General features: G+C 40.2%; 1 protein-coding gene across 1 annotated transcript in view; it reads right to left on the bottom strand.

The window, feature by feature from the left end:
• Positions 1-26,054, bottom strand: part of LOC113406510 (epidermal growth factor receptor substrate 15-like) — a 103,198-nt gene that overhangs the window by 66,542 nt on the left and 10,602 nt on the right. Inside the window, exons 2-8 of the mRNA XM_026651755.2 lie at positions 21,061-21,102; positions 13,701-13,790; positions 12,219-12,266; positions 6,743-6,838; positions 5,873-5,938; positions 2,247-2,372; positions 787-846 (exon numbers count right to left, since the gene is read on the bottom strand). Coding sequence (XP_026507540.1) covers positions 787-846; positions 2,247-2,372; positions 5,873-5,938; positions 6,743-6,838; positions 12,219-12,266; positions 13,701-13,790; positions 21,061-21,102 — 528 coding nt within the window. The remainder of the gene's footprint in view (positions 1-786; positions 847-2,246; positions 2,373-5,872; positions 5,939-6,742; positions 6,839-12,218; positions 12,267-13,700; positions 13,791-21,060; positions 21,103-26,054) is intronic.

Raw genomic sequence — 26,054 nt, 5'->3', positions numbered from 1 at the left:
CTTTTTATTCATTTGAAATAGCAGCATTTAATATCATATGCCATTAAAGCCTGATCTAATGAAAAGAAGATAGGAATTCACATATGTGTTAGAGTTACATACAAGCCTTAAAAAGATAAATCTGATAAGGATTTCTTGCTGTGACAAGTATGTGTATCTACTGGTGAAAGTTACAATACATAAAAAAACCCACCATACATAAAATTCTCTCTCCAAACAGAACTAGAGAAATCCTAGACAAGAAAAATGACCTGGAATGAGACTACAACACCTCCCACAAGAGAAGGAAGCAATTTATGTTCAAATGGTTTCTACCCAAAGAAGGGAAGCTTAGCTTAAACTCCAGCAGGGATGCAATGTCCTTTGAAAAGAACATTCAAAAGAGCCCTTTGAAATGGACCTACAACCTTGTATGCTCACATGATAACTAGAAAGAACTGTCCCGTGGTTTGTAGATTAAACAAATTATATTTTTAATTAATGAGTATGTGTACTAGATTTATGAATATGACCAAACATCTCAAATCCTTATAAAACCTTTAGGAGTTCACTCTCACAAGTGATTTCTATACAAAAAGAAGAGGGCACTGACCTAGCAGGTGGGGGAGGCAGAAAAGCAAAAATAGTACAAGCAATGGAAACTGATGGGAATTTAGACTGCCACTGTGGCACGAGCTAGGATAACGAACAGAAATAAAGGAGAAGTAAATCAACAGATATGGGGTCTAAAAACCTAGCAGAATTAGGTTTGCAGAATTATGAAACTAAATGAACCAGTCTACTTACAACTGCAAATTCATCTCGATCCAACATTCCATCATGGTCAATGTCACTTAGTTCCCAAACCTAAAGAGAACCAAAATATATAGGTGATTGGCTCCCAACCCCCATACATGCAGTGTCAAACAACAGAATCAAAGCTTCTATCTGGTTTCAGATTTTAAAAATATCCATCAATCCTCTCAAACAGGAGGGACCATAGGATATTGAAAGTTTCCCTCAGCACTAGTTTTCAGTCAGCAATGTGCATTTGGATTAAATTGTATAAGAAAGCTATTTTCTGAAGGTGTAGAGAAAGTAGGATAACATCACTCTCCCTCAAAGTAAACGTTAAAATATACATAATTAAGTGGTCCAATACATTAAAAGGGAGATTAATGTAGCAATTTTACAGAATAACTGCAAAGATATCCTTTGAAACAAAATATACATTTATCAGTTTGTTTTACTCCTCAGTAAGATAACTGTACCTTTTTAGAAGCAGGGAAAAAACTACATGCCACATGTAAAAAAATTTGAAGTGTTTTACATATACACTATTAAATAAATAATCTTTAAAAATAGAAAGCTAACTGTAAAAATAAACTAATTAATTTTGTAAAGGAAAGTATGGTCATTTTACAATACCTCAGGAGTAAGGCTGCGAGTCTGTCAAGGAGGTTGCAGATTCCGTGACTTTTGCAGTGGCTGGTGCTGGCTCAGGGGGCTCCCCGAGCTGGGCAGTCCGTGGGCCAGCAGCAGCAGTTTGGGAGCGTGGGAGGGGACTCAGAGCAGGGGGTTGGAGGTGTGGGGGCGCTTACCTCAGGGTGGGGGCCTTCCTGGCTCCCACTGGCATGGCCCTTCAGCTCCTAGGCAGCGGAGGGGTCGTGGGGGGTGCTCCGCGCCGCACGCTGCTGGTACCCACAGGCCCCGCCCCTGAAGCTCCCATTGGCTACCGTTCCTGGCCAATGGAAGCTGCGGCAGCCAGCGTTTGTGGCGGGAGCAGCACACTGGAGCCCCCGATCCCTCTGCCACCTAGGAGTTGCAGGGATGCAGAGGCGGGTAGGGAGCCCCAGCCAGCCCCGCCAACCCTCCCCTGGCCACCATGGGGTCCCACTCCCGGGACGCGATGGACCCAGCCCACCCCCTCCCCCAAGCACCAGTGGGGTCTGGGCCTCCTCCCCCAGCACCCACAGCCCCCCCAGACCCCCTCCCCCCAAGCACTCACAGTCCCCCGCCCAAGTTTTAATCACAGGTATTTTTAGTAAAAGTCATGGACAGGTCATGATTTTAGTTTACTGCCCGTGACTTTTACTAAAAATACCCATGACTAAAACGTAGCCTTACTCATTAGTTACATTTTTATTACTAAAGATATTAAATCTGAATACCCAGACATTTCTCTAATTAGTACAGTTATCTTTATTATTTATTATTCACAAATCAAGTCAGTAGCCCACTAATTTTAGTTAGAATGATATTCTTACTCTTCCTAGGACATCCACCGGCAGTTTGGAGTTTAGCAGTACAGGTTTCACCTTATCCCCTGACAACAATCCATTCACAGGATTCAGACTGTCAAAGATAGCATCATATTTGGCCTTTTCTTCCAGCTGAGAGAGCAGAAGATAAATAGATTTATAATATTGGTAATGGGAACACTTTTAGAACAAAGCACACATAACCCAAGAGAACCACAGTTACTATACAGGTAAGTAACCATTTATTCAAATGCTTGTGCATGTGTTATCTTACTCTAGGTGAATCCCAACTAGTGCTACTTTGGTGGTGGGAACTCTGAGTCTGCTTTAACAGAGACTGAAGGACTCTCTTTCCAAAATTAGTATCTGTTCTGGGTGCTTCAACAATTGCGTAATGTTGTGCAAATGTGTGTACAGTCTAGAGGCGCTGCTCTGCAAGTGTGTCTGATTGGAAAATTTCTCAAGAAAGCCTCAGAGGTAGCCTGGCCACTGACAGAATGTGCAGTAACTTGTGGTGGTGGTGTTTGTGAGGTCATAACAAGTCCTAATATCTGAGGAGATCCCATGAGAAATTTTGTACTGTTGCAGCCCGTCCTCTCATTTTTTCTGCATATGCTAGAGAGTCTTGCAGAGGATCTAAAATTCCTTAGTTTTATTAATACAGAATGAAAGACGTCTACAGACATCTGAAGTGCATAGTCTTTCTTCATCCCTGCGACTATGAGATTTTGGAAAAAAACTCGGTAGATGTATCACCTGATTTAGAAGAAATTATACTACCTTTGATAGGAATTTAAGATGAGGTCTTAAGGAAACATTATAGAACATTGTGTTAGGGGGTCCCCCCCCCACCAAAGCTTGTCTCTCTCCCAGTGGATGTGACTATTACTAGATAAGCTATTTTAGCTGACAAAAGAAAGAGCAGGAGGCTAAAGACTCAAAACGTAGTCATGTAAAACCTGAAAAGAAAAAAAACAGGTGAAAGGTCTCAAGGATAAACTAGTGCTTTAATGGTGGATAAACCCTAACATCCTTTATAAAACCTCTCAACCATAGGGTGGGAAAACACAGACTGCCTTTGTATAGGTGGGTGAATGGTAGTGATGGCTGCCAGGTGCTCAGAAAAATGCCTGATTCTTCTAAAACGTTCTGAATCTGCAATGTGGCTGGAAACAACTGATGATGGTGTGCCCAGATGGGTACCTGGCTGTAATGCTGTGATATCTCCTGGATAACATGCAAGGTAACTGGAAGTTGAATCAATAAGCTTCATAAATCTGAGGACCAGTATTTTCTCAGCCAGGCCAGGGCTAGGAGAATCATCCTGGCTTGTTCTTGCTTTAGCTTCTTGATAATCCTGGGAATCATTTGGAGCAGAGGATACATGTATAGAAGCTCCAATTCCCAGGGGAACAGGAATGCATCCATCACAGAACTCAGGTTCTGACCAGCCCTGAAACAGAAGTAGCTGCATTTCTTGTTGTTTCTGGTCACAAGTCCACGTTGGGAAACCCCTATTTCTGGAACTTTGACTGCATTCATGATATGTGATTAACTTTCTGCTGAGGTAATCTGCTAGAACATTCTTTACCCTGAGAAGCTGTGAGGTATGAGGGTGATGTCATTTTCAATGCAGAAGTTCCAAAGCTGCACCACCTCCTGACACAAGAGATTTGACATTGCTCCACACTGTTAAAGTAAAACACTGTGGTCATATTGTCCATCGTCTTTCAAGATATAGTGCTCAGGATAGATAGCAGAAAGACTTGGCATACATGAATTACAGCCCTCAGTTCCAAGACATTTATAAGGCTGATTCTGGAGACCTTGAGTCTGTACCTCATCTAGGTGTGTTCAGCCAGCCGATAGCGGATATGTCCATCACTAACGTTTCTGATAGAAAGAGATTAGAGGTGGGGTACAGCAAGTAAAGTACCCCCTTGCAGACATTTTCCAGACTCATGCACCACCTTAATGCTAGGATTTGAGCAGCTATGTGAATCAGCCTGTCCAGAAGATGCTTACTTGGGCGATATGTGGACTTCGATCAGCTTTACTTGCACCGCAGGCAAACTCAGACACACGTGGAATGCCATGTATCTAAGCAAGGTGAGGCAGGATCTCGTTCTCAGGTGAGCCTAGCCTAATGCACAGGGTTAAAATGGAACAGAACCTTTCTTAAGGTAGACAGGCAGTTCTTGTTGTCGAGCCAACTCCAATTAACTCAATTATCTGAAATGAAGACAGTGTTGATTTGACCATGTTTATTTTCAGACATAACCGCATGAAGAGAGACTAGATCTGATGAATGCTGCCTGCGACTTAATCCATGGTCTCTCCAGGCAACATCAACCATCCAGATACAGGAATATCTGAATGTGTGTGCGTTAGATAAGGCACTAAGACCACCACACACTTGGTAAAAACTCTGATCACTGATGATAGGCTGAATGGAAATACCATATATTGGTAGTGGCAGTCCCCCACTGAAAACGTTAGATATTTTCTGTGGCTTGGGTGGATAGCCATATGAAAATAGGCATCCTGCAGATGGAGAGTGGCATACCAGTCATCCAGATAAAAAGAAGGAATAATGGAGGCCAGGGATACCATCCTGAACTTGATCTTTTTGATTAAAGTGTTCCGGTCTCTCAGAGTACGTCTACACTGCAGCTGGGAGCACATTTCCCAGCTCAGGTAGACGGACATGTGCTAGCTCTACTTCAGCTAGCATGCTAGAAAGAGCAGGGTAGCTGGGGGAAGCACATGCTGCAGCTTGGACTAGACGCCAGAGTAGAAACTCACCCAGACCCCCAGGTATGTACTTGGGCGGCCAGTCCAAGCCATCGCCCAAGCTATCCCTGGTTAGGTAGAGCTAACACATCCACCCACCCAAGCTGGGCAGCACGCTCCCAGATGCAGTGCAGATGTATCCTTATATCTAAGATGGGCCTCAGACTCCCCTTCTTTTTGGCGATGAGGAAACTACAGGAATAAAATAACCTTTCCTTGTGCTGTGGACGGACCTCCTCTATAGCTCTTAGATCAAGAGGAGATTGTACCTCTTGAAGCAGTATAATTTTGTGAGAGGGACGTGGAAGATGGATGGAGCTTAAGGCATTGACTGAAAATGAATGGTGTATCCCAATTCCAGTGTCTAGAACACAACGATCTGAAATTAAGGCATTCCAGACATTGCAGAACTGATTTCCAAAGGTAGAAGACGAGTCAGGAAGATCTGTTGTGACTGGGACTCTGCTCCTGAGGAAGCAGTCAAATCTGCTGCTTCAAGGACGGACTGCCAGTAACAGGTTGCTGCGGCAGAAGCAGATGATATTTTGCCTAAGAAATTTGTGACTTTTCCTGGATGAATCAAGTTGTCTAGGTAGAAAAGAGAATGGTCTATCAAAGCTAAAGCCTCTATTGCCTCCTGTAAGAAGTAGGTGTGTGCACACTTGCTATCTGGTCACTCTAAATACAGAAGACATTAAAATTGGAGAGAATAATCTGAAATAAGCTATAGCAGTTACTACATGTCTAAAACAAGTGCAAGTTTTCTTGGAAACTGCAGTCATAAAAATGGCCAGATATTGGTATGTAGGCTTTTTGAGTGTTTACAACTCTCAACATACCTTAACAGCCCATGGGACGTCGGCTGATGCTGTTCCACTGATTAGTAATGGGCTACCGGTATCAGTCTAATGGAAAACAGATCAAACAAAAATATATTACTTGCAAAGGGAAAACTGAGTTTCAAGACTTTTCCACTCATCTGAATGGGCCCTGCTATCCAAATCCATAATCACATTTTAATTAATCAACTAATGAAGGTACAATAATTTAGGATAAGAAATTCAAAGTGGCATATTCTCTTCATACTCAAAGCAACATCAAAGCGTAATAAAAGTACGCCTTAATTTATAGCTATACCATATTCCTTCAATGAAATGGAAACAGACTTTAATTGTCTCTACTTCTAACAATCCAAAGAAAAATAAATAGTAAAACCAGACTATTACACACCTTGTGGGTTATAAGCAGTACAAATGTCACTTTTTAATTTTTGATATAGCTGGTGCTCATGAAAATGAGGGAAGAATAGCACCAGAGTTGGGCATAGTGTGACCAGGTGCCATGGAAGCTTTCCCACTCAGTCTTCTAAGTGCAACTTCAATGTTGCCTTCAACATCCTTGTCTTAGGATTTTTTTAAACTAGAAAAAGTTCAAATGGCAATGCTAACAAAAATTATTTACTATGGTCTAAATTAACATTTTCTCTTGTGACCCAAGCAGGATTTTAACCCAAGTCTCCAGTAGGGCTAGACTAATGTACTCACTGTTGCACAAAAAGTCCATTTTTAAATTTTCCATAGCACTAAGATTTCCCAGTGAAGATGCTGCATATAAAACACTAAACCTTCCCAACTGTTAGCTTAAAGTACTTAAGGTTACTGAGCTGATCACAATTTTTATTTATTTATTTATTTTTAAACGTGTCTTACAAATCTAGGTGGAGGAACAGGCAAATTAAGACTACTCAGGGAAACGTCCAATCCATTCTGTGCACAGGCCACTAGTCGCAAAGCCACAAAAAATTCCTATGGAGGAAAAATAGAATTTTTAAAGGATTTACTATACAAAAGTAATTTAAACTCAACTGGAGAGCTGACAATTTATAATTCTTCTACATTGGCACATTTCTTAACAGGATTCATCTTGTTAAACTAATATACTTATTATTATTATTAAGCCTTAATTTATTTCAAAATGACTTACAGTAACATTAAAAGTATCAACCATTACACAGTAGCAACTCTAGAAAACCTTAACACCTTATTGAAAGGTCTGCCAAAATATTTAACGGTGCAGCAAGGAAGGGAAGAAACTCTGCTCTATTGAATGAAGCTCTGGTCACCAAGATAAGAGTTTTAGTGCATTCATGCCGAGAGAGATAACAAGGACTAATTTTTTACACTATATACTCATGGAAATGAGAGGTACAACATCTTCCGAAATATCTTAATATCCTCAAAAAGGGCTCAAACAACATAGCAATCAATCTTGAGGGGCAACACACAGCCTTAACAGATTAAGCTATGAGGCAGCTTTGGGGCAGGAAGGTGGGACAAGTGTTCTCAGATGAAAATATTGTCCTCCATAAGCCATTCTCTCTCCATGCCTTGGTCTCTGCCTGTTTATCACCATATATTTACTGGATTGGAGGACCATCTCGTATTAGACAGACAGAATTTCAATTTAAGAGACATTGGCTTGAAGATTTATTCGATATGTGTCAGTCGATTCTCTAACATTACTAAGGGCAGGCTACACTTAAAATGCTGCAGCGGCTGTGCTGATGTACCGCTTCAGTGAGGACACTACTACACCGATGGGAGAGCTTCTCCGGCAGCATAGTTAATCCATCTCCACGAGAGGCAGCGGCTATGTCAATGTGAGAACCCCTCCCACTGACATAGCACTGGCTACTCCGGGGGTTAGGTTGGTATAACTGCTTCGCTCAGAGGTGCTCACCCCCAGCGTCTTTGATCAGAGATTTCTCACAACAGTGTCCGTTCAGCCCGTGCATGCGTGTTAGTCAGTCTCCTGCCCTAGCTATTGTTACATAGCACTGCGTGGGCAAACTGCCCTCAGTTCTTTTTCTACTGAAAAGCCCCATGGCAGAAAACTCCGAAGCAGAGGGGAAGGAGGGCAGATAGCAGAGCACCCATAGGGGGACACATCTCGAAGAACCACAATTATTGCACAGGGTGAATAACCATTCCTCCTCCTTCAAGTAGTGTCCCTATGGGTGCTCCACTCTAGGTCACTACTGAGCAGTATCCTCTAAAGGTGGAGTGGGCTTCAGAGTCAAGTCCAGTATGGAGGATAGCACAGCCAAGCCGAACACAGTATCAGAGGCAGACTCATGAGTTATTGAATAGTGTTTGGTGAACTTATGAACAGTTGCCCAAGTAGTGGCTTTACAGATTTCAATAATTGGCACGTTTGAGGAAGGCTGTAGAAGTAGCAATAGACTTTGTAGAATGTGTGTGTATAACCGACGGTGGTTGAATATTGCGAGACTTAACAAGAATTAATGCAGCCTGATATCCATTTGGAAAATCTCTGTTTAGGGATTGCCGACCCTTTTGACTGATCTGCTAGTGAGACGAATAACTTGTGGGTCTTCATGAAAGTCTTTGTTCTGTCTAGATAGAAGGCCAGGGCTCTCCTGACATCCAAGGTGTGCAGCAGTTTGTCCTGGAGATTTAGATGCAATTTGGTGTGGAAGACAGGCAACTGAATGGGCTGATTACGATGGAACTTGGAAGAAACCTTAGGTAAGAACTTGGGGCAGGACCGCAGCATGACCTTGTCCTTAAAAAACATTGAAATGAGGGTATGCAATTAGGACTCCTAACTCTCCAATATGTCACACCAACATGATGGCTATCAGGAATGCCTTCTTAATTGACAAACGGAGCAGTGTGCAAGTAGCCAAAGGTTCAAACATCTATCTTGTAAGGGATTTAAGGACCAGAAAGAGGTCCCATACTGGAGTAGGATGTTGGACTGGCAGATAAGAGGTTTCCCAAACCTCTAAGGAATCTTGCTGTGGTCGGGTGCGTGAAGACAGAATAACCCTCTATTGGGTGGTTGAAAGCCATGATAGTTGCCAGCTGGACTCTTCTAGAGCTCAGAGACAGGCCCAAGATTTTCAGCATTAGGGGTGTATTCCAGTATTTCCAGAAGTGCTACAGTTGTTGGTGGAATCTGTCTGCAGTCACACCAGGTGGAAAAGCATGTCCATTTCTGAGAATATGCATAGCAAGTAGATTGTTTCTTGCTGTGTAATAGTACTCTTTTTATGTCTTCTGAGCAGGCTGCCTCTAATCCCATGAGCCATCGACCAATCATGCTTTGAGACGAAGCATTGTGAGAGGAGATGGGGAGCAGCATGGAGAGTAATCTGAGAGCAGACAGACAGCTGTATAAGGTCAGGCAACCACGTTTGCCTGGGCCAGGTTGGAACTATTAGAATGACCCTGGCTTCTATCTTTATTTTAAGCATAACTTTGGCTATTAGGGAGGATCAGCAGGAATGCATTTAGTAAGGCTAATAACCACTGAAGGTGAAAAGCAACCCCTAAGGATTGGTGACCCAACCCACCCCTCGAGCAGAAGTTGGTGCATTTCTTGTTTGACTCTATGGTGAACAAGCCTACAGAATATGTGGTATAATATGCTGGGGTCTGTTTCCAACTCATGGTCTCACAAGGAGTGTCTGCTGCATCCGCAATCACGTTCTGAATCCTCGAGAGATAGGCCACTGTGATGGTGATCTGGTTGCATATGCACCAGTTCCAAAGCCTGAGAGCCTCAGTGCAGAGGGGGATCTTGCTCCTCCTTGGCAGTTGATATCAAACAGGCATGATAGTCTGTCATGATTTTTGTGTTTGCGTCCCTGTTTTGTAGTAGGAATTGGAGGCAGGAATATCCAAGTACTCTGAGTTCCAGCAGCTTGATGTGTAGCATCATCTCTTGCGACATCCACTTGCCCTGGGTCATGTAAGTGTCTAGATGTGCTCCCCACCCTAGCAGAGAGGCATCCGTCATCATAATGACCATTGGGGGAGGACTTGCAAATGGAACTCCTGTGCACAAATTATGGATGGTCTTTCCACCAGTTGAGGGATTGTTTTACAAAAGATAGGTATGGAAAAAAGCATATTTAAACTGTATCTAGTGGGTGGATAGACAGTTCTGAACCACCCTTGAAGGCAGTGCATTCAAAGTCTTGCATGTTCTGTAATGAAGGTAATGGTTGCCAGGTGTCCCAATAATTGAATGCAATTCCTGACAGTGGTTTGGGGGCTGAGATGAATTGTGTTTGCTATTTTGGAAAGAGCCACAAACCTGTGCAGAGAAGGTAAGCTCTTGCTGTCACTGAATTGAGATGTACCTCTATGAACTCTAAGTTTTGCACAGGGGTCAAAGTGAACTTTTGTATGTTCAGTTGTAGGCCCCTTTTGAGGAAGAGGTCTATGGCCTCAAAAGCTGCCTGAGACATCACTTCCAGGGAGCCACCCTTCAGCAACCAATCATCCTTTCCTGTGGAGCTGTGATATTACCACCACCATGATCTTTTGAGAAGCCCCCTGGGGCTAATGATAGGCCGAAGGGGAGCACTCTGTTTTGGAAGTGATCCTGGCCAAGAATAAAGCAGAGAACCATTTGTGGGATGGGTGGATAACAATGTGGAAATACGGACACTGAAAGTTGAGTGCTGAGAACCAATCCCCTTCCTCTAGTGATAGAATTATCACTACAAGTGTCATCATTTTGAATTTCTGTGCCTTCACATAGGTGTTGAGTAGTCTCAGGTTTAGGATGGGTCTCCAATCTCCACTCTTTTTTGGTACCAGGAAGTACATTGAATAAAACACCTTCCCTCTGTGCAGAATGGTCCCAGATGGTCTCTCTGGGCCCATGGCTTTGCCACCTTGCAGTCTAGCTGTGCCCTGGGTAAGGAGGTTCAACAGTACCTGATTGTGGTGCCGGGGTAGCTGAGGAAACTGAGGACCTCAGCATTTTAGAGATGGGTGCTCTATCTGGCGAATCCAGGGTATGTTCTTTCAAGGGCTTATGAGAGGAGTCCTGTCTTCCTCTTAGATGCCCTAGAACTGTGGGGCTCCGAGGCAGCAGACTTGTATGGGGACCGACATACAGGGTGAGGGGGGGTCCATTGGCCTGGCTTGGAGGCGGGATGTAGAGAGTTCTCCATCATGAGAAGGTGGAGCTTTCTCTGTATTTTTTCTGGCTCTTGATTTCAATGCCAGACAAAAGTTGCACTTCTGAGGAACATGCAATTCTCAAAGACAACAGTTACAGTGCGAGTGTCCATCACGGACTGGAACTGCTTCCCAGCAAGACAGGCAGCGCTTGAAGCCAGGAGAACCAGGCATTATCTCTCAGTAAGAAGTAGAAACTATCTAAATACTATGTAGAGAAAATGAAACATTTTTTTAAAGAAAGAAGCTTTATCACAAGTATTTACTAACTATGGAAAGCTAGCACTAACACTACTACTAACACTCAGTAAGAGAGAAAAATAGAGTTGAGGAAAGCACAGCACGACAACTGCTAAAGCTCCGTCTCAGGCTGAGAAGGAACTGAGGACGGTTAGCCCCCACAGAGCTATAACAGGAGAGGGCACAAGAATGACTGACTACCACGCATGCGTGGGCCAAACGGATACTGCTATGAGAAATCTCCGCTCAAAGGTGTAGGGGGCGCTAGCACATGGAGAATGGAGCAACCATAGAGACCCTAACTAAAGAACTTTAACTTATTCCTGAGAATAGCATCACAGTTCTCAATGTATTATATTGTATAATGACACTGAGGCCAAGTAGGAATGGTGAAATCAACACCAGTGAATTGTGTTTTTCATATTCATTGTGGGTGACATTCAAACTAGAAATATTAGCTTTTTTACAGGAAGAGTTAGGTTTAAAAATCCTTTATCCTTGTTTCTAACAAAACAAACTACTGCATTCTTAAGGAAATTCTGTATTTCTCTGAATTCTAGTTTTAAAAAAATCTGTTTGCTAATATTTTAAACAAGACAAGACATTTTTCATCCAAACAAACTTATTTCCTTAAAGGGTATGTCTACACCCAGCCGCTAGTTTGGCGGCTGGCAATCGAAGTTCTGGGTTCGACTTATCGCGTCTTGTCTGGACGCGATAAGTCGAACCAGGAAGTGCTCGCCGTCGACTGCGGTACTCCAGCTAGACGAGAGGAGTACCGCGGAGTCGACGGGGGAGCCTGCCTGCCGCGTGTGGACCGAGATAAGTTCGAACTAAGGTACTTCGAACTTCAGCTACGTTATTCACGTAGCTGAAGTTGCGTACCTTAGTTCGATTTGGGGGTTTAGTGTAGACCAAGCCAAAGAAACAGTCAAAATAATCCTACCTGTTTGTTCAGGATACCTTTGCCATCTGTATCAGCTAAATCCCAAATCTAAATTAAAAAAGAATTTAAAAAAAATGTTTTTATAGTTGTGCCAGCAAAATTGTTGCTAACTGACAAATCCTCATCCTACTTAGACAAGGAATGCAACCCAAGCATAAATCTCTAATCCCAGGACTGCAAATTCTTCATAATGACGACTCATTTATGATGACAAATGCATAAAATTATAAGAGTATTTACAACTAACAGTTAAATTGAAGAGAACAGATAAGAAATAATGGAACTTGAATCCATTAGCTAACTGGATTTGTCCAATTGTCAAAAAACACCAAGCAAGCCAGCGAAAGAGAGAGAGTTAAGGAGTATTTGGCCCAATGTGTTTCATTCTTCAACTTTTGCTTGTTTTACATTACTTCAGTAATTTTACTTCACTTTCCACAGAATCTGCTAATCATGCCTAATGATTTCTTATTAAATACACAAAGGAAACCGAATCCAGTAATTTATCATTAAACCTTTAACGTACCTTTGTACACAAGATATACGTTTCAAGGTGAAAAAATCACTTTTGGACACTACATTAGTGCAAGGGATATTGTATGTTTTATTTATATTGCCATAAATTTCCCTAAAAAAACAACCAACAATTTTAAGTCTCTGAAGATTAAAAAGCAACTGGGGATCCAAGAATTGCATTCCTTATTCTTTAAAAGAGCAAAGCTGAAAATCAAACTTGGGGAGCCCACAAAGCAGCACAGAGAAATACATTAAGGTCACTGAGCTCAATATTTTAAAGTAAATATAAAGTTTTACAATCTGTTACAGTCTACAAATTAAATGTTTAAACAAACTCATAGTTCAATTTATTTACTCAATCACATGACAATTTTTAGGCTAGCTGCAAATTTGTTAATAGTTTAGAAATCATGGAATTAAGGTCACTACTCTGTCCTCATTTTTCATGTATTATAGAAAGTTTTGATCAGTTATAGTTTAAGGAAAAGAAAAGTCACATTTTATAACTAAAGTGCCTGCACAACTTGCCTAATAAAATTCTATAATGTAGGTTTGTATCCAGTATAAAATGCACGTTAGAGTTCCAAATGACCAAAATGTCCGTAGAATATATATTTTCTACCATTTAAAATAAAGTACCTGGGCTCTGTCATTTACTGGCTATAATGGTCACAGGTAACATACAATATAGGAAGTGCAGAGCACCCTCAGTACTTTATAGGATCAAACCCTAATCTTCATAGCATAACTTGCACAGTAAGTGCAATACTATTTATCCACAGAGGTTGTATCAGTGATTTTAAGGTACTTTGGATGAGAGGTGCAATATATAAAAGCAAATTATGTATATAAAATGAGACTATAAAAATATATATACACACTAGTATTTCAATTCCGAGAGGAAACTGACAACAGCAAAAGGCAGCATAATTAAAGGCATAATATTATTCATTACATAAGTAATACCTTTCCAAGTATTAAGTCTGTTAGCCCAGATTTTTTCAAGAAAGCAGCAGCATCAGAAGCCACCACTCTTCCAGTATTACCAGAATCAACCTGCAAAAGATACCATCACAGGTTAGCGCCCTGAATTGCTGCAACATACACCTGCCCCATCATTAGGATACCAGGGAAGAGTGCACATATTTTTTACTCTAAAGTGACTAAGTTCTCTCCAGTGTATTTCAACGGCTTCCTTTCAAAATGATGCATTTTACATTAGAACTGATGGATTTTAAACTGGGTGCTAAAATGAATCCACTATTTCACTTCCAAGGCTCCAGAGGTTAACATTTTAGGCTAAGTTTATGCACACTTTGTACTTAAGAGTTAATACTAGGGACTTAAATATTATTACATTAGTTTTTATTTATGATCATACATACATTTTGTAATCTGTTTAATACTAACAGACTTACAGAGAAGATCTGAGAAAACTTATCACAATACTTCTACTATAGTCTGTTAACACTATCTTTTATTGAGAGAACGAGCGCGGGAGCGATAGAGCGCACACGCGCGCGACAAAGACACACAAGCAGGGTAAAAAGATACTAGACTTCATTCCAGGAAGTTAACCACACAACAGATTCAGTTTTATTGTATTCAACATAAAAAAAGAACAGCCAGACAGAAATAAGAATAGTGAATGTTTAAAATCAAACAGCTAACATGAAGCTTTCATTACATTTAAGATACTCAGAGAATTGAACTCAGCTCTCCTTTAGTTCCAGGTTAGCTTCCTAACCACTAGATCACCCTTCCTCTCACAGTTTATTTTAAATATAGATTGGATTAATTCTAGTCAGAAATTAAGAAAGATAGTAACATGCATCCAACACGAAATACTTCATTTATTGGTAAGTGTTACAAATAAAAGCTTTAAGAGTAGCATTCAAGAGTTTTCTACCATTGATTATGGTTGTGTTTTAAAGTCTCCAGCAGAAGGTATAGGATTTCAAGTATACATCTGAGCAATACTCAAAGAAGAAATTGTACAGTAGAGATCTTATTTGGGTTAGACCACCACCTGAATCTCTTCTCATCAGTTCTTCCTAATTGTAGATTTTCTCCTTTAGTAACTATGCCTACAAAATATCTGGCTTCTATGTACATACAGAAATCCTCAGGAGATAGGTTAAATTTCATTGAGTAGTTCAGAGTTCATTATTAATAAACCCTGGAAAAGTCTGCAATGGTCAACTAGTCCTTGGCCATTCCAGCTTTTAGAGTTAGCCTTTTCCTCTCCGGGAGGAAAGTGAGGTAACTTGTACATCCAGGAAGTCAATGATACTTTCGGCAATACATTGAAGTATAAGATTGCATTCTTCTACATTTACAGAGAGGTCCCTAGGACAGGATGTCACCTAATCTCCTGAGGGAGCAAAATGTCATAGCCATATATCAGATTGTAAAGAATAAACTGAAAGCAATGTGCTACTTTGAGTTTCTGCAAAGTAGTAAAGTTCCAAACACATGAAATTATAGTTACAAAAATTCACGTTGAAGAGGTTAATATTTCCTTTTGTTTTGTCTTAGACAAGACAATTATTGATGTTCTTTTGATGAATGCATTTTTTTGCGAGACTGGGCAGACCAGGTGGCAGCTCATGCCAAGGCCCATGGGCCTCAATGAACACTGACAAATGCATAGCTGAAAACTAGTCTGGCTCGCCTGCATATTAGTATTGTTAAAACTAATATCAGAATTATAGGAATGCGTTTAGACTTTATGAAATGTTTGTAGGATTCTGCATGTATTAAATGTTATTTATAATATCTGTACCCCATGTTATAAATGTAATATTTTAAGTGTTTGCTCTGTAACTATAAAAGTGTTTGCTAAAACTGTAAAACACCGCAGTCAGGAGAGAAGCATTACCAAATGTGAAATACTAGCTTGCCACAAGAAATGTCATCTACTCCCCAACAAAAGAAGGCATATAGACACCAACCAAACCATTGTAGAACACATCAGTGGACAAAGACTTCATTGATTGCTTCCCCACATCCATGAAGAGGACATGTGCAAAAGCACTCATCCAATCATAGCTTGAACACTGGGGGGAGTGCATAAAAATCCCTGTCAAGGAGAAATCATCATCATTATGCTGTCTGGAATTTGGAGAGGGCAACATTTTCAAGCACAAGCGAAGGATCCCCCCAAGCTGCTTATCCCTAAAAGACACATGGAGCTTGCATATTACAGCAGCTTCTATTACCTTTTGCAACCTAGGACTAACTCATTTGTATGTGTGTGTTTGCCTGCTTTGATCTTGTACAACATTTATTTTTTCTAGGTTATCACAGGACTGGCTACAAGTGTTCTCTTTGGTAAGAGGTCTAAGGTACAACTAACATGCCGTAAGTGACAGATCCTTTGGGACTGAGAGTAACCTGAATATTATTGTGATTTTTGGTGAAAGGGACCATCTGCTACAAAGATAGGCTATAAAAACAACAACTTCACATTCTTTATCATGGATTGTAATGCCCTGAAATTCTGCAGGATTTGACAGCTATTACAAAGGACAGAGCAAAACAAATATAACTGAGGACACTTTGGCCTTCAGCCAGTCTTTAAAGACAAAGACTGATCGGAAGCTGTTCAAATAAAATATGAAAATGGAAAATTGAAGACTGGTGAGTGATGGAATTCAATTAATGTCCCAAATTTAATTTGGCCAATACTTTAAAAGATAATCCCAGAGCCAGAGAGGGCATTTAATAATCCCAAAGAAAGGCTTTTTTTAATCCATTGTTTAGTTGATCAATGAAGTGTAATGTTCACTGAATATTATGATTTGTAGTTCTCTCTGGAATAAATTGAGAATGGCTAGTGAGAAGTGATGATAGAGATAGTTCAATAGTTTGCTAAAAAAACTCTCTCTAGTATGTTCTTGCTTATATTAGTAAATATCTACAGTCTTTTGGATTTTCTTTTAAAACCAAGAGTATGATTACACTGTCTTGCAAGCAGAAATTGGACAATTCTCCCTGTTCAAGGAAGTAACAGAACATTTGAGGTATTCAGAGCACTAGACACTACTGAAGACAGTTATAGAATTCACTGATAAAAGCTTTGATAAAAATGCCCTGGATATCTGCCATTTGGAAGGTACCTTGGAGCAGGTTCACCTTCATCTGTTGATATTTCCACTTCTAGTGGTACTTTTTGTTCTCTAGCAATCAGCAGGATTTTTAGAGTCTGCAAAAAAACTATTGTGATTTAGTAAGAGTCTGAAGGTGAATAAAGTTTTTAGCAGAACTTTAAATATCTTCTCACTTTATCATCAGTATTTTTATTTCTTACAATAGTGGGTTCAACGGTCAGGGATTTAGTGGGATTTATTGCTGCCTTCCCCCCCCACACACACCCTTTTTTATTATTATTATTACAGTATGTTGGGCATATCTGCGAGCTCCTTATAATTTACGTGCAACTGTATTGTCAAACACAGCCCCACTTGATACCCAATGGGTCCTATTTGTAACCTAATCTAGTAGTTTTGGCATCCATTCAGGAAAGTGCTTGTTGGATCAGTGTTTTTCCACTTTTAGGGAAACCCCAGAGTCATATTGAGTCAGCAGTGTCTATTTTTAAATCTTCAACTTTATCCTCTAGGAAGGTGACTTTCTGAGGAGCTGCAGACAGGTGGCTGTTATTTGAGCTGATTCCGACACTGCTACTTTTTTGTTCCCCGATGTTAGGCTGATTTCAGAATAAGCTTTCCTTTCAGTCAGTTGGTTGACAAACAACTGAAGAAACTTGAAGACTGAAAACTTACTATCCACTATAGTGGTCAAGTTTAAGGCAGTTTCCTATATGATCCTGGTGGCCAGACTGCTGGGACTTGCTGGCTGTATGGCTCAGCTGTCTTGATCATCTTCCCTGATTTGCTCTCCCTGTTTTCAAGCTGAGAGTCCTGAGAGCAAGTTTATCAAAGCTGTCTTCAATAATGTTACAAAGGAATTTTTTAGATTTAGAAAGGTACAGGTACATCTGATTTAATTAGTTAGAATGCAGAAATTAGTACTTAAATGCAGACCTTAAAGAAAAAATTCAGCTAGGAGCTCAGAGACATTGCTTAGATATTATGCTGAATCACATTACTTTATGGATTTAGTTAAAAAAAACATTTAATTTCTAAATTTCAAAGTTACATCTCACTAATGGGAGCCATTTGCCCTGAACACCTGTGAGAACAAGTTCAAGTGAGGGATTCCCATGCAAGATTCCTAAGGTGAATCTCAGAACAGCTGCTGGTTTTACAGATCTAAAGGCATTTTTGGATTCTTCTATCACTAATGCCAAAGTAAACCCCTCAAGGAAGCCAAAATACAATAGGTACTGTATGTCATGAAGTAGCTTTATATACCGTAATCATATTTAAGACAGCCCAAATTCAATAACTCAGACTATGATAAACAGAAGCTATCCAATTACAATATTATCTTCCATATAGTATTAGTTTCCATTTGGAATGGATTTTCCTACTATTGTTGGATCTCTATAGATCTGTATCAATGTAATTAATCTTTTGTAAGTAATGCTTAAAATATATTTACACAAATTGAATTAAGAGAAAAGAAGTCAGATAACTGTATTTTTAGAGGATACACTGATCAAAGCCAGAATGCAGAAAAGCCTTTTTTTTGAAGGGGGGAAAAAAAAAACACCCTAGAAAATTATTTTAACTGATTTCAGTTATATACTCTTGAAAAATACCTTAGATCTAATATTATGAAATTAGGTAACCTCCATACTATTACTGAACCAAGGTTATAGACCATATTCATTTCACAACATATGCTATATAGGATGAAATCTTTTTTCCTGGAGTTTTCCTGTGATAGTATTAAATGTTTGAGCAAAAGTAAATGATGACCTTGTTTTCAACTCAGCTGAGTCCTCTCAACTACTGCTACTATGATGTGTAAGGATAAAGAATACACTATCAGCACCAAATGAAAAAGACAAATGAGGACTGGGGAATTCTAGACATCATTTTGAAAAAAGAAAAAAAAAAGCAATGCTCACATCAACCCTACAAACTAAGTTCAGAAAATAATATCAAATGCAACTAAATCTTTCAAGTAAATGCATTCCATCATTATTCTTGGTGACAATGACATAAAAACCTGTTGGACCGAGCCAGTAAGCAGGTGTGCCAGCACAGCAACCTACCTGACAGTGATGTCACATTTGAAGGTTCCCCTTTCCTGTCTTTGACTTGCCAGGAAATCTATGAGTAGGGGCTGATGCTCTACCCAACCACATCATGCCAAAGATGTTGTAGTTAAGTCTGATCAAACATGCATGGGTGACTCAACCAGGAATTATAGGGGTGTGGGTGTGTGTGGTGTGCCCAGCTCTCACAGGGAATATGGGGTAGTTTGATTTGTTGCTCTGCACGAATCTCAAGAACGGGGTGGAAGAGGAGAGGGTAGAATCTGCAGCAACTCTTTCACATTAGGCAAAAGACTAACAATATTCAGGCTGTTAACGTATGCTCCTCTGGCTCCATCTGAAGAGCTGTCACTGAAGTCCAGGACATTAGGCAGTTTCCCAAAATTTCAGTTCATGCTTCTGAACATGTGACGAATCATTAAGAAAATTCATCATCATCTATGAGCTTACAAATAAAGCATTCAATCTTGATAGCATTTAACAGCACAGTCTAAATAAATCAGCTGACTGTACTGGAGACAATCTGTCAGTCAGGTTATTCAGTATAGCCTAAGTTTAAAAACTGAGAAGAGAGAATAATCATGCTGTTTGCATCTGGCCTCAAATGTAATGTTGTCCCCACTTCAGAGGGAGATCCATTCAAGCATGTCCACCTGATCTCCAAGCCTCAGGATAAAAACTAGGAAACCCACTTCTCAGATTCTTGCTTGAGCTGTTATTGGGCTTGGTGGTAAAATCAACGTAAGTTTCCCAGGTCAATGTAACACTTGCAGACAATGACTCTTGTCTTGCTTAGGACCTCATGCCTTCCATTACATTGGATTCTTGCAAGTAACATCAAATTCTCCTAAGTAACATGACAATTCATATAGATGCACACGCATTGGATTTGTCCCTCAATACAGGACCGACAAGGGGAGTATGACTCAAGTATGACAAAGATGTGATCCTCATCTCCTTAAAGTTGACGTCAGGGTCCATCCTTGCTCCTGTCAAGGTGGTGGACCTCTTCTCCTTTAATGGCCAACCTCTGACTACTGGATCCAAAACAGAGTCTGGGGGAAAAGTAAAGTAGTGGAGACCCATCTCCCAACCCAAGGGGGAGGAAGGCGGGGAGCAGAAAAATATAGAAAGCTGCCCCTTTCCTGCTGATAAGGGGACTTCATTTGAAATTTATCAGATACTTACTAATCAGAGGCTAATAGAAGAAACTGAGCCCCTAAGCAAGGTCCAAAGAGCACCTTAGTAGGAATCAATCAGCTCTTGCCCTCCTCTCAGCAGCTGGAGCATACTCAGGACTGAGTTTCTTAATAGGAGGTCTGTAGTAGGTCTGCCAGATGATGGCAACAACTTATCTTAACCTCTAATGCACTCATATCAAAACACAATTAAACAAACCAAATTGTCCCCATTTTTAAAAGCCATCAATTTGGCAGTTGATAACCCAACTTCATTTCAGGTTGATTTGCAAGGACATATCCCAGATGAAAAAGGAAAAAATGTGTTAGCCTGCTGATGATGTGTTTCTCTATTTACCTGAGATTCTATTGAACTGTAACATTTAACAAGTTCAACCTAGAGAGTTTACTTAGGGTATTTCTACACTTAAAATGCTACGGCAGTGCAGCTACACCACTGGAGCTCTTCAGTACAGACACTACCTATACCGATATGAGGGATTCTCCCATCCATGTAGGTAATCTACTTCCCAGAGAGGCGATAGCTAGGTTGATAGAAGAATTCTTCCATCGACCTAGAACTGTCTAGATCAGGGGTTAGCTCGGTATAGGTAGGTTTCTCAGGGGTACAGATTTTTCACACTCCCCAGACACGTAGCTACACCAATGTAAAACCACTGAGGGCACTATCACAATATTAAAAAAAAAAAATCAGTCAAACCAATTTAGGATCTGGGCCCTTAAGTGTGGATCTGCCCCATGGTCTTTACCATTTTAACAAAGTATTTTAAGGCTGCAGTGATTTTCCTTGATACTCCATGAAGAAGTTACACAATACTGAACCCACCCTACACAGTCTGACAAAAATATTCAATCTTCATCTCTAAAAGGAATATGTCAACAAGAGAAGTTTTTAAACTGAACTAGAAATTTAGAGCAAGAGAATAAAAACTCCTACCTGTCGATAGTACTTCTCATACACAGGATTTGCACTGGATAGCTATGAAGAAAGATGCATAAGATTATATGATTAATATGCATAATTTTATCAGTTTAATTCACTTTATATGATCAAAGTTGCATAATTTAACATGGAAAACTAGACATTTTATACATGTCTTAAACTGGCTTTTTTTGTCAACTTATAAGATTGTTTACATTTCTGTTGTAGCTGCATTGGTCTCAGAATACAAAGCAAAGAAGTCAGATGCACTATGAATCGCTTTATGGTTTGCAGATTGAATTCCTTAACCTTCTCTTTAGAAGTTCTTGATACTAAATGCTATTGGTTTTCACTTTCAGAACTGTCTGCATTAATAAGTCACCCCACTTGGAAGTTAACACAGACACCAGCTCCACGCTAGATGAGAGAGACAGTTCATAGGGTATCGCAGTTTAAATGCGCAACTAAGAACTACAGGATATCCCAACAGAAATCTATCCCAGCACACAAGTTGGTACAGCACCACTGTGGGCATAATTTACACAGGTCTGGCACAGGCAGGGTTTTACATTGGGGATGCTCCACCCTGTGCTAGGCTGGCCTGAGCTAACTTCACAATGAAGACAAACCATAAAATGATATGCTCAGGAAAAGGCCTTCAATTCACTTCCCCTACTAGACCAAGGAAGTCTGAGTTGTGAGACTTGGTTCTGGGGCAAAGCAGATCTCTTTTTCTATGTGTTTGTCTGAGAAATGTTGGGGAGGCCGGAGAGGGCTATTATGTTTTGGGGACTGCCCTTCCTTTATCCTGAACAAAAAAAACTGTAGGTTTTATTAGATGTTTATGCCCTGAAAGGTATGTCTACACAGAAACTAGATACCAGCAGCTGTACAGTGCCAGCTGACTTTGGCTCAAGGGACTTGGGCTACAGGGCTGTTTCATTGCTGTGTAGACTTTCGGGCTCAGACTGCAGCCCAAGCTCTGGGACCCTCCCGCCTCGCAGGGCCCTAGAGTCCAGGCTTCACCCCAAGCCCAAAAGTCTACACAGCAGTAAAACACCCCAGTAGCCTGAGCCCTGCAAGCCCAACTTAGCTGGCATTGGCCAGCTGAAGGTATCTAGTTGCTGTGTAGACATACCCTAAGGCATGCTGACCGAGCACATTTTTGTAAGGTGTACGACTAGTATTATCAACAAATGGATAATGGGTTATATTTACTACCCTTAACTGGGAGTGCTGACCACACTGTAAATCTAGCACCTACACAAATCAGTAAGAAAGCAGAAAACCATTTCCTATAACTACAAACCAAAAATACTATTCATTCCATGTACAATGCAAATATATGACTAATCTTGCAACCTCAAACATGTGCATATGTGAGTGGGACTTGACCCAAAGATTTTATAATTATAGCATGTATTTCTAATTTCAGATTTAAAAGTCTTGTAAACTTGCATACAATTTGGACACTGACAAAAATACATAAGCAATTGTAGGAAATATTTTACTACAGTACATTACAAGATGGGCATTATAGGTGTAAATCTATTTCTCTTACAGTAACACTTTAGACTGTAGCCTCTTTGGCCCAGTGGTTAGCCAATATTTGGGGCCTTGCTGGGTTGTTTCCATTGTAAGGAGAAATTGATTAAAAGAGTAAAGGATTTATTTGGTGCACTGCTGTTTATTAAAGTCCACTTTTCCTGACCACAGTAGAAACGGATGACTGGAGGAAGTTTCCTTGTTCAGAAATCCAACTATTGGGGACCAACTATGATATCCCAGAAAGTGAGGCTCAGGAATCAAAACAAATAGAAATAGACAACTGGAGAACACTATATAAATAAAAATGATTGAGTTACTAAGTAAACTATTTGGAAAGTATGCTTATTTAGTGACATATTAACATTTGAATACACCTCTACCTCGATATAACGCTGTCCTCGGGAGCCAAAAAATCTTACCGCGTTATAGGTGAAACTGCGTTATATCGAACTTGCTTTGATCCGCCGGAGCACTGCTTTACCATGTTATATCGGGTCACGTTATATCGGGGTAGAGGTGTATTTGGTTTTTCCCCCCGTAACCCAGCTATTTGTAGCAAGGGTTGAATTCAGACCACTGGGTTTGGATTGAAGGTGTTGGCAGCAATAGTCAGAGTTGTCACCCAGTATCATGCTACCTCAGATCTTTTTATGGCCAGGTGCCCCATTAGGATTCAAGTTCGATTCCTTGAGTCACTTTTAAACTGACTCCGGAAATGTAAGACAACACATACAGAAGGATGTTGCTAGACTGACGTCTTTAAGAAATGTTTTTAGAACATTGGTGGTGTTAGATCATTGATGTTATTTACTATGAATTTCCTTTCCCACTTAATCTGCTAGCAAATATCTAACAAGGGATACCATGTTCAAGCAATTTGTAAACTGTTAATTCTATCGGCTTGATGAGTGCTTGCCTAGTTTACTTCTGCACTAACGCTCAGAGAACTTCACTGCTGTGAGATTTGAAAATGTTTACAAAAGTGTATTATTTTTATTACTGTAGCACCTAGGAGCCCTAGTCATAGAGCAGGACCCCACTGTCACATGTTGTACAAAACACAGTCCCTGCCTCAAGGGAATTACAATGCAACTGCAAAACAAGAAACAGATAGATGGGGAGAACAGGTAAACAATGAGACAATATTGGTCAGCATGACAGGTGGGTAGAGAGGTTAGTACTATATTCTCTAGTAACGTAAATAACATGCAAAGTTTTCACTATTCCACACTGATCACAGCTAAATTGGATCTTTCTTGCTGGCTGCAGCTAAAAAATGTGGTGTTATACTTGTAGTCCATATATGATATTTTCCGGTCAAAGACACCTAGTTTCAAACAGACAGCTTAAAATGTTGCCTGTAAAGATTTGAAATACCCCATTGTCAGAATGGGTAAGCCTAAAATCTGGGTGGCTACATTTGTGTTGCTTCAAGTAAACGTTTTATAATATAGACGTGTCCCTCTTAATCATCTTAATATCTCATTCGGGTCAAATCCACAGGAACCCTAAAATAGTTTGCAAATACAACCAAATTAAAATTACAAACAAAATTCTGGAACAAAACTATCTAGCGACTGCAAAGAAGAAATAAAAACCACAAAACTGAGTGTTTTAAGGCATCAAGTCTCCATTTGTCTTTCCTGTCCCATCTCCCCTTCCTGTCCCCCAAGGGAGGGACCATTAATCTGCCTCACCTAGATACACTACAAAACAATGTCATACTTCTGTTCAGCAAAACACTATTCCAGCCAAACCTATCATTGTTAGTCTTGGACAGGAAACACATGCATGTTCAGGTCATGGAATTACAAACACTTAAACTCAAAATAATCTTTTCATTCAACACTCATAGTACAAGCCAATAAAATTTCTCTCTAGATTTCTGATTTTGGGGCTCATTTTCATGATATCAGTACAACCACAGAAAATGGAATTTCCTGTGAAAGTGGATAGTTTGGAAGACAGTTTCATTTTACTGGCAACAGACTTCATAGTTTTCCCATAAAAGAATACGGAGCAAAAAGGCGAGTGTAACAGAAGATGACCTGTGTACTGTAGCTTTTTCCTTGCATCAATATATTATAAAGAGTATTTTGAATTCTTCAGTGCCAGTTAGGAATTTTGCCGGGTAACACTTCTTCACTTTACTGGAATTGGCACATACAGTTGCAGAGTGGAAATTGTGGACTCATTTTCAGTGTGAATAGTCAGATTCCACTGTACATAAAAAATTAAAATATACCATTGTAAATTCCATTAAAAATTAATTACTTTAACATTAACATCTGTTCCAGTAATTACCCTGCAAAGATTACAGTTTGCGTTGAGAATGTCTGGTCCTTACAGAGTCCTAACCTAGGAAACGAAGGCCAGCTTTATAGCCATCTGCCTCTTTGTCTTTCTGGCTTCAGTCAATCAGCCCATTATATCCTTTCATGTTTTTAATCCATCACCATCACCCCCAAGATACATAGGGGTGTATTTTAAGTCATTAAAACAGTTTTTCCCCCTTAGCCTCTGTCCAACAGGAAGTAAAGGAACACCACCACCATCTACCCATGAAAAAAGAAAAGAAATCAAACAAGCTAACATTTTGCAGTTTTCTCCATCTATCTTAATGTGAGACTGAAATACTATATTCTGCCTCCACGTGAAGGCATGCGAGATTAATATTAGTACTTCCAGACCCACATCACTCCAAGATTGCATAATCTAGAAATGAGCAAACACTGCTTACTTTTCCCAGTGCTGAAAGAGACCCAGAACACTCAAGTAGTATTCCCTAAAGAACAACGAGTGCGCCAGCTCTCCATTTATGTGATGTAGGGGAAAAGTGGAAAAAGGAACCAGCTCTGCAGTCAGTTTCTCTGTCCTTTCCATGGGGCTCCATATTAAGCTTCAGGAAAGAGATCTGATAGACTAGTCTTCTGAATTAACCTCTCAGCGGCTCTCCCCCTTGAGATATCTTTTCCACAGTGGGGGATTGTTCAGGCATTGTGATGCATTGATTAATTAGGTTCATTGATACAAGTGAAGGACATATGAAAACTGAGGAATCTTCACCCAAAATTAACTGCAAGTCCAAAAAAAATCAGTTTTAAAGAGTATTTACACTCTATTGGGTTTCTCTAAGACAACTCTGTACAGGTTTATAGAATTGAGGGGGGGGGGACATTAGATCAGCCTCTCTCTCTCTGGCTACGTAGGACAGTTCTCTATTCTATTGTTTTGCACTGTAGTTTGAAGTGTCTAAAGATAAAATGTTTCCCATCACTTCCCTTACCCTATACCATAGCCAAGTACAGCTCAGCTTCAGGATGTTTTTCTTGATTTTCAGCCTAAAATTTTCCCTTCCTAATTTCATCCTATTAAGCCTAGTTAGACCCCCTTTTTATAATGCTACATAATTCCACTTTGCCTGCAACTCTTATAATATTCAAATATTTGTACAGGGTTCT

The sequence above is a fragment of the Terrapene carolina genome, unplaced genomic scaffold (genome assembly GCF_002925995.2).
Source record: "Terrapene carolina triunguis isolate 2854851 unplaced genomic scaffold, T_m_triunguis-2.0 Scaffold102, whole genome shotgun sequence".
NCBI classification, from domain to species: Eukaryota; Metazoa; Chordata; order Testudines; family Emydidae; genus Terrapene; species Terrapene triunguis.
Note: the sequence above shows the minus strand (reverse complement) of the source record. Positions and strands in the feature narration are given on the sequence as shown.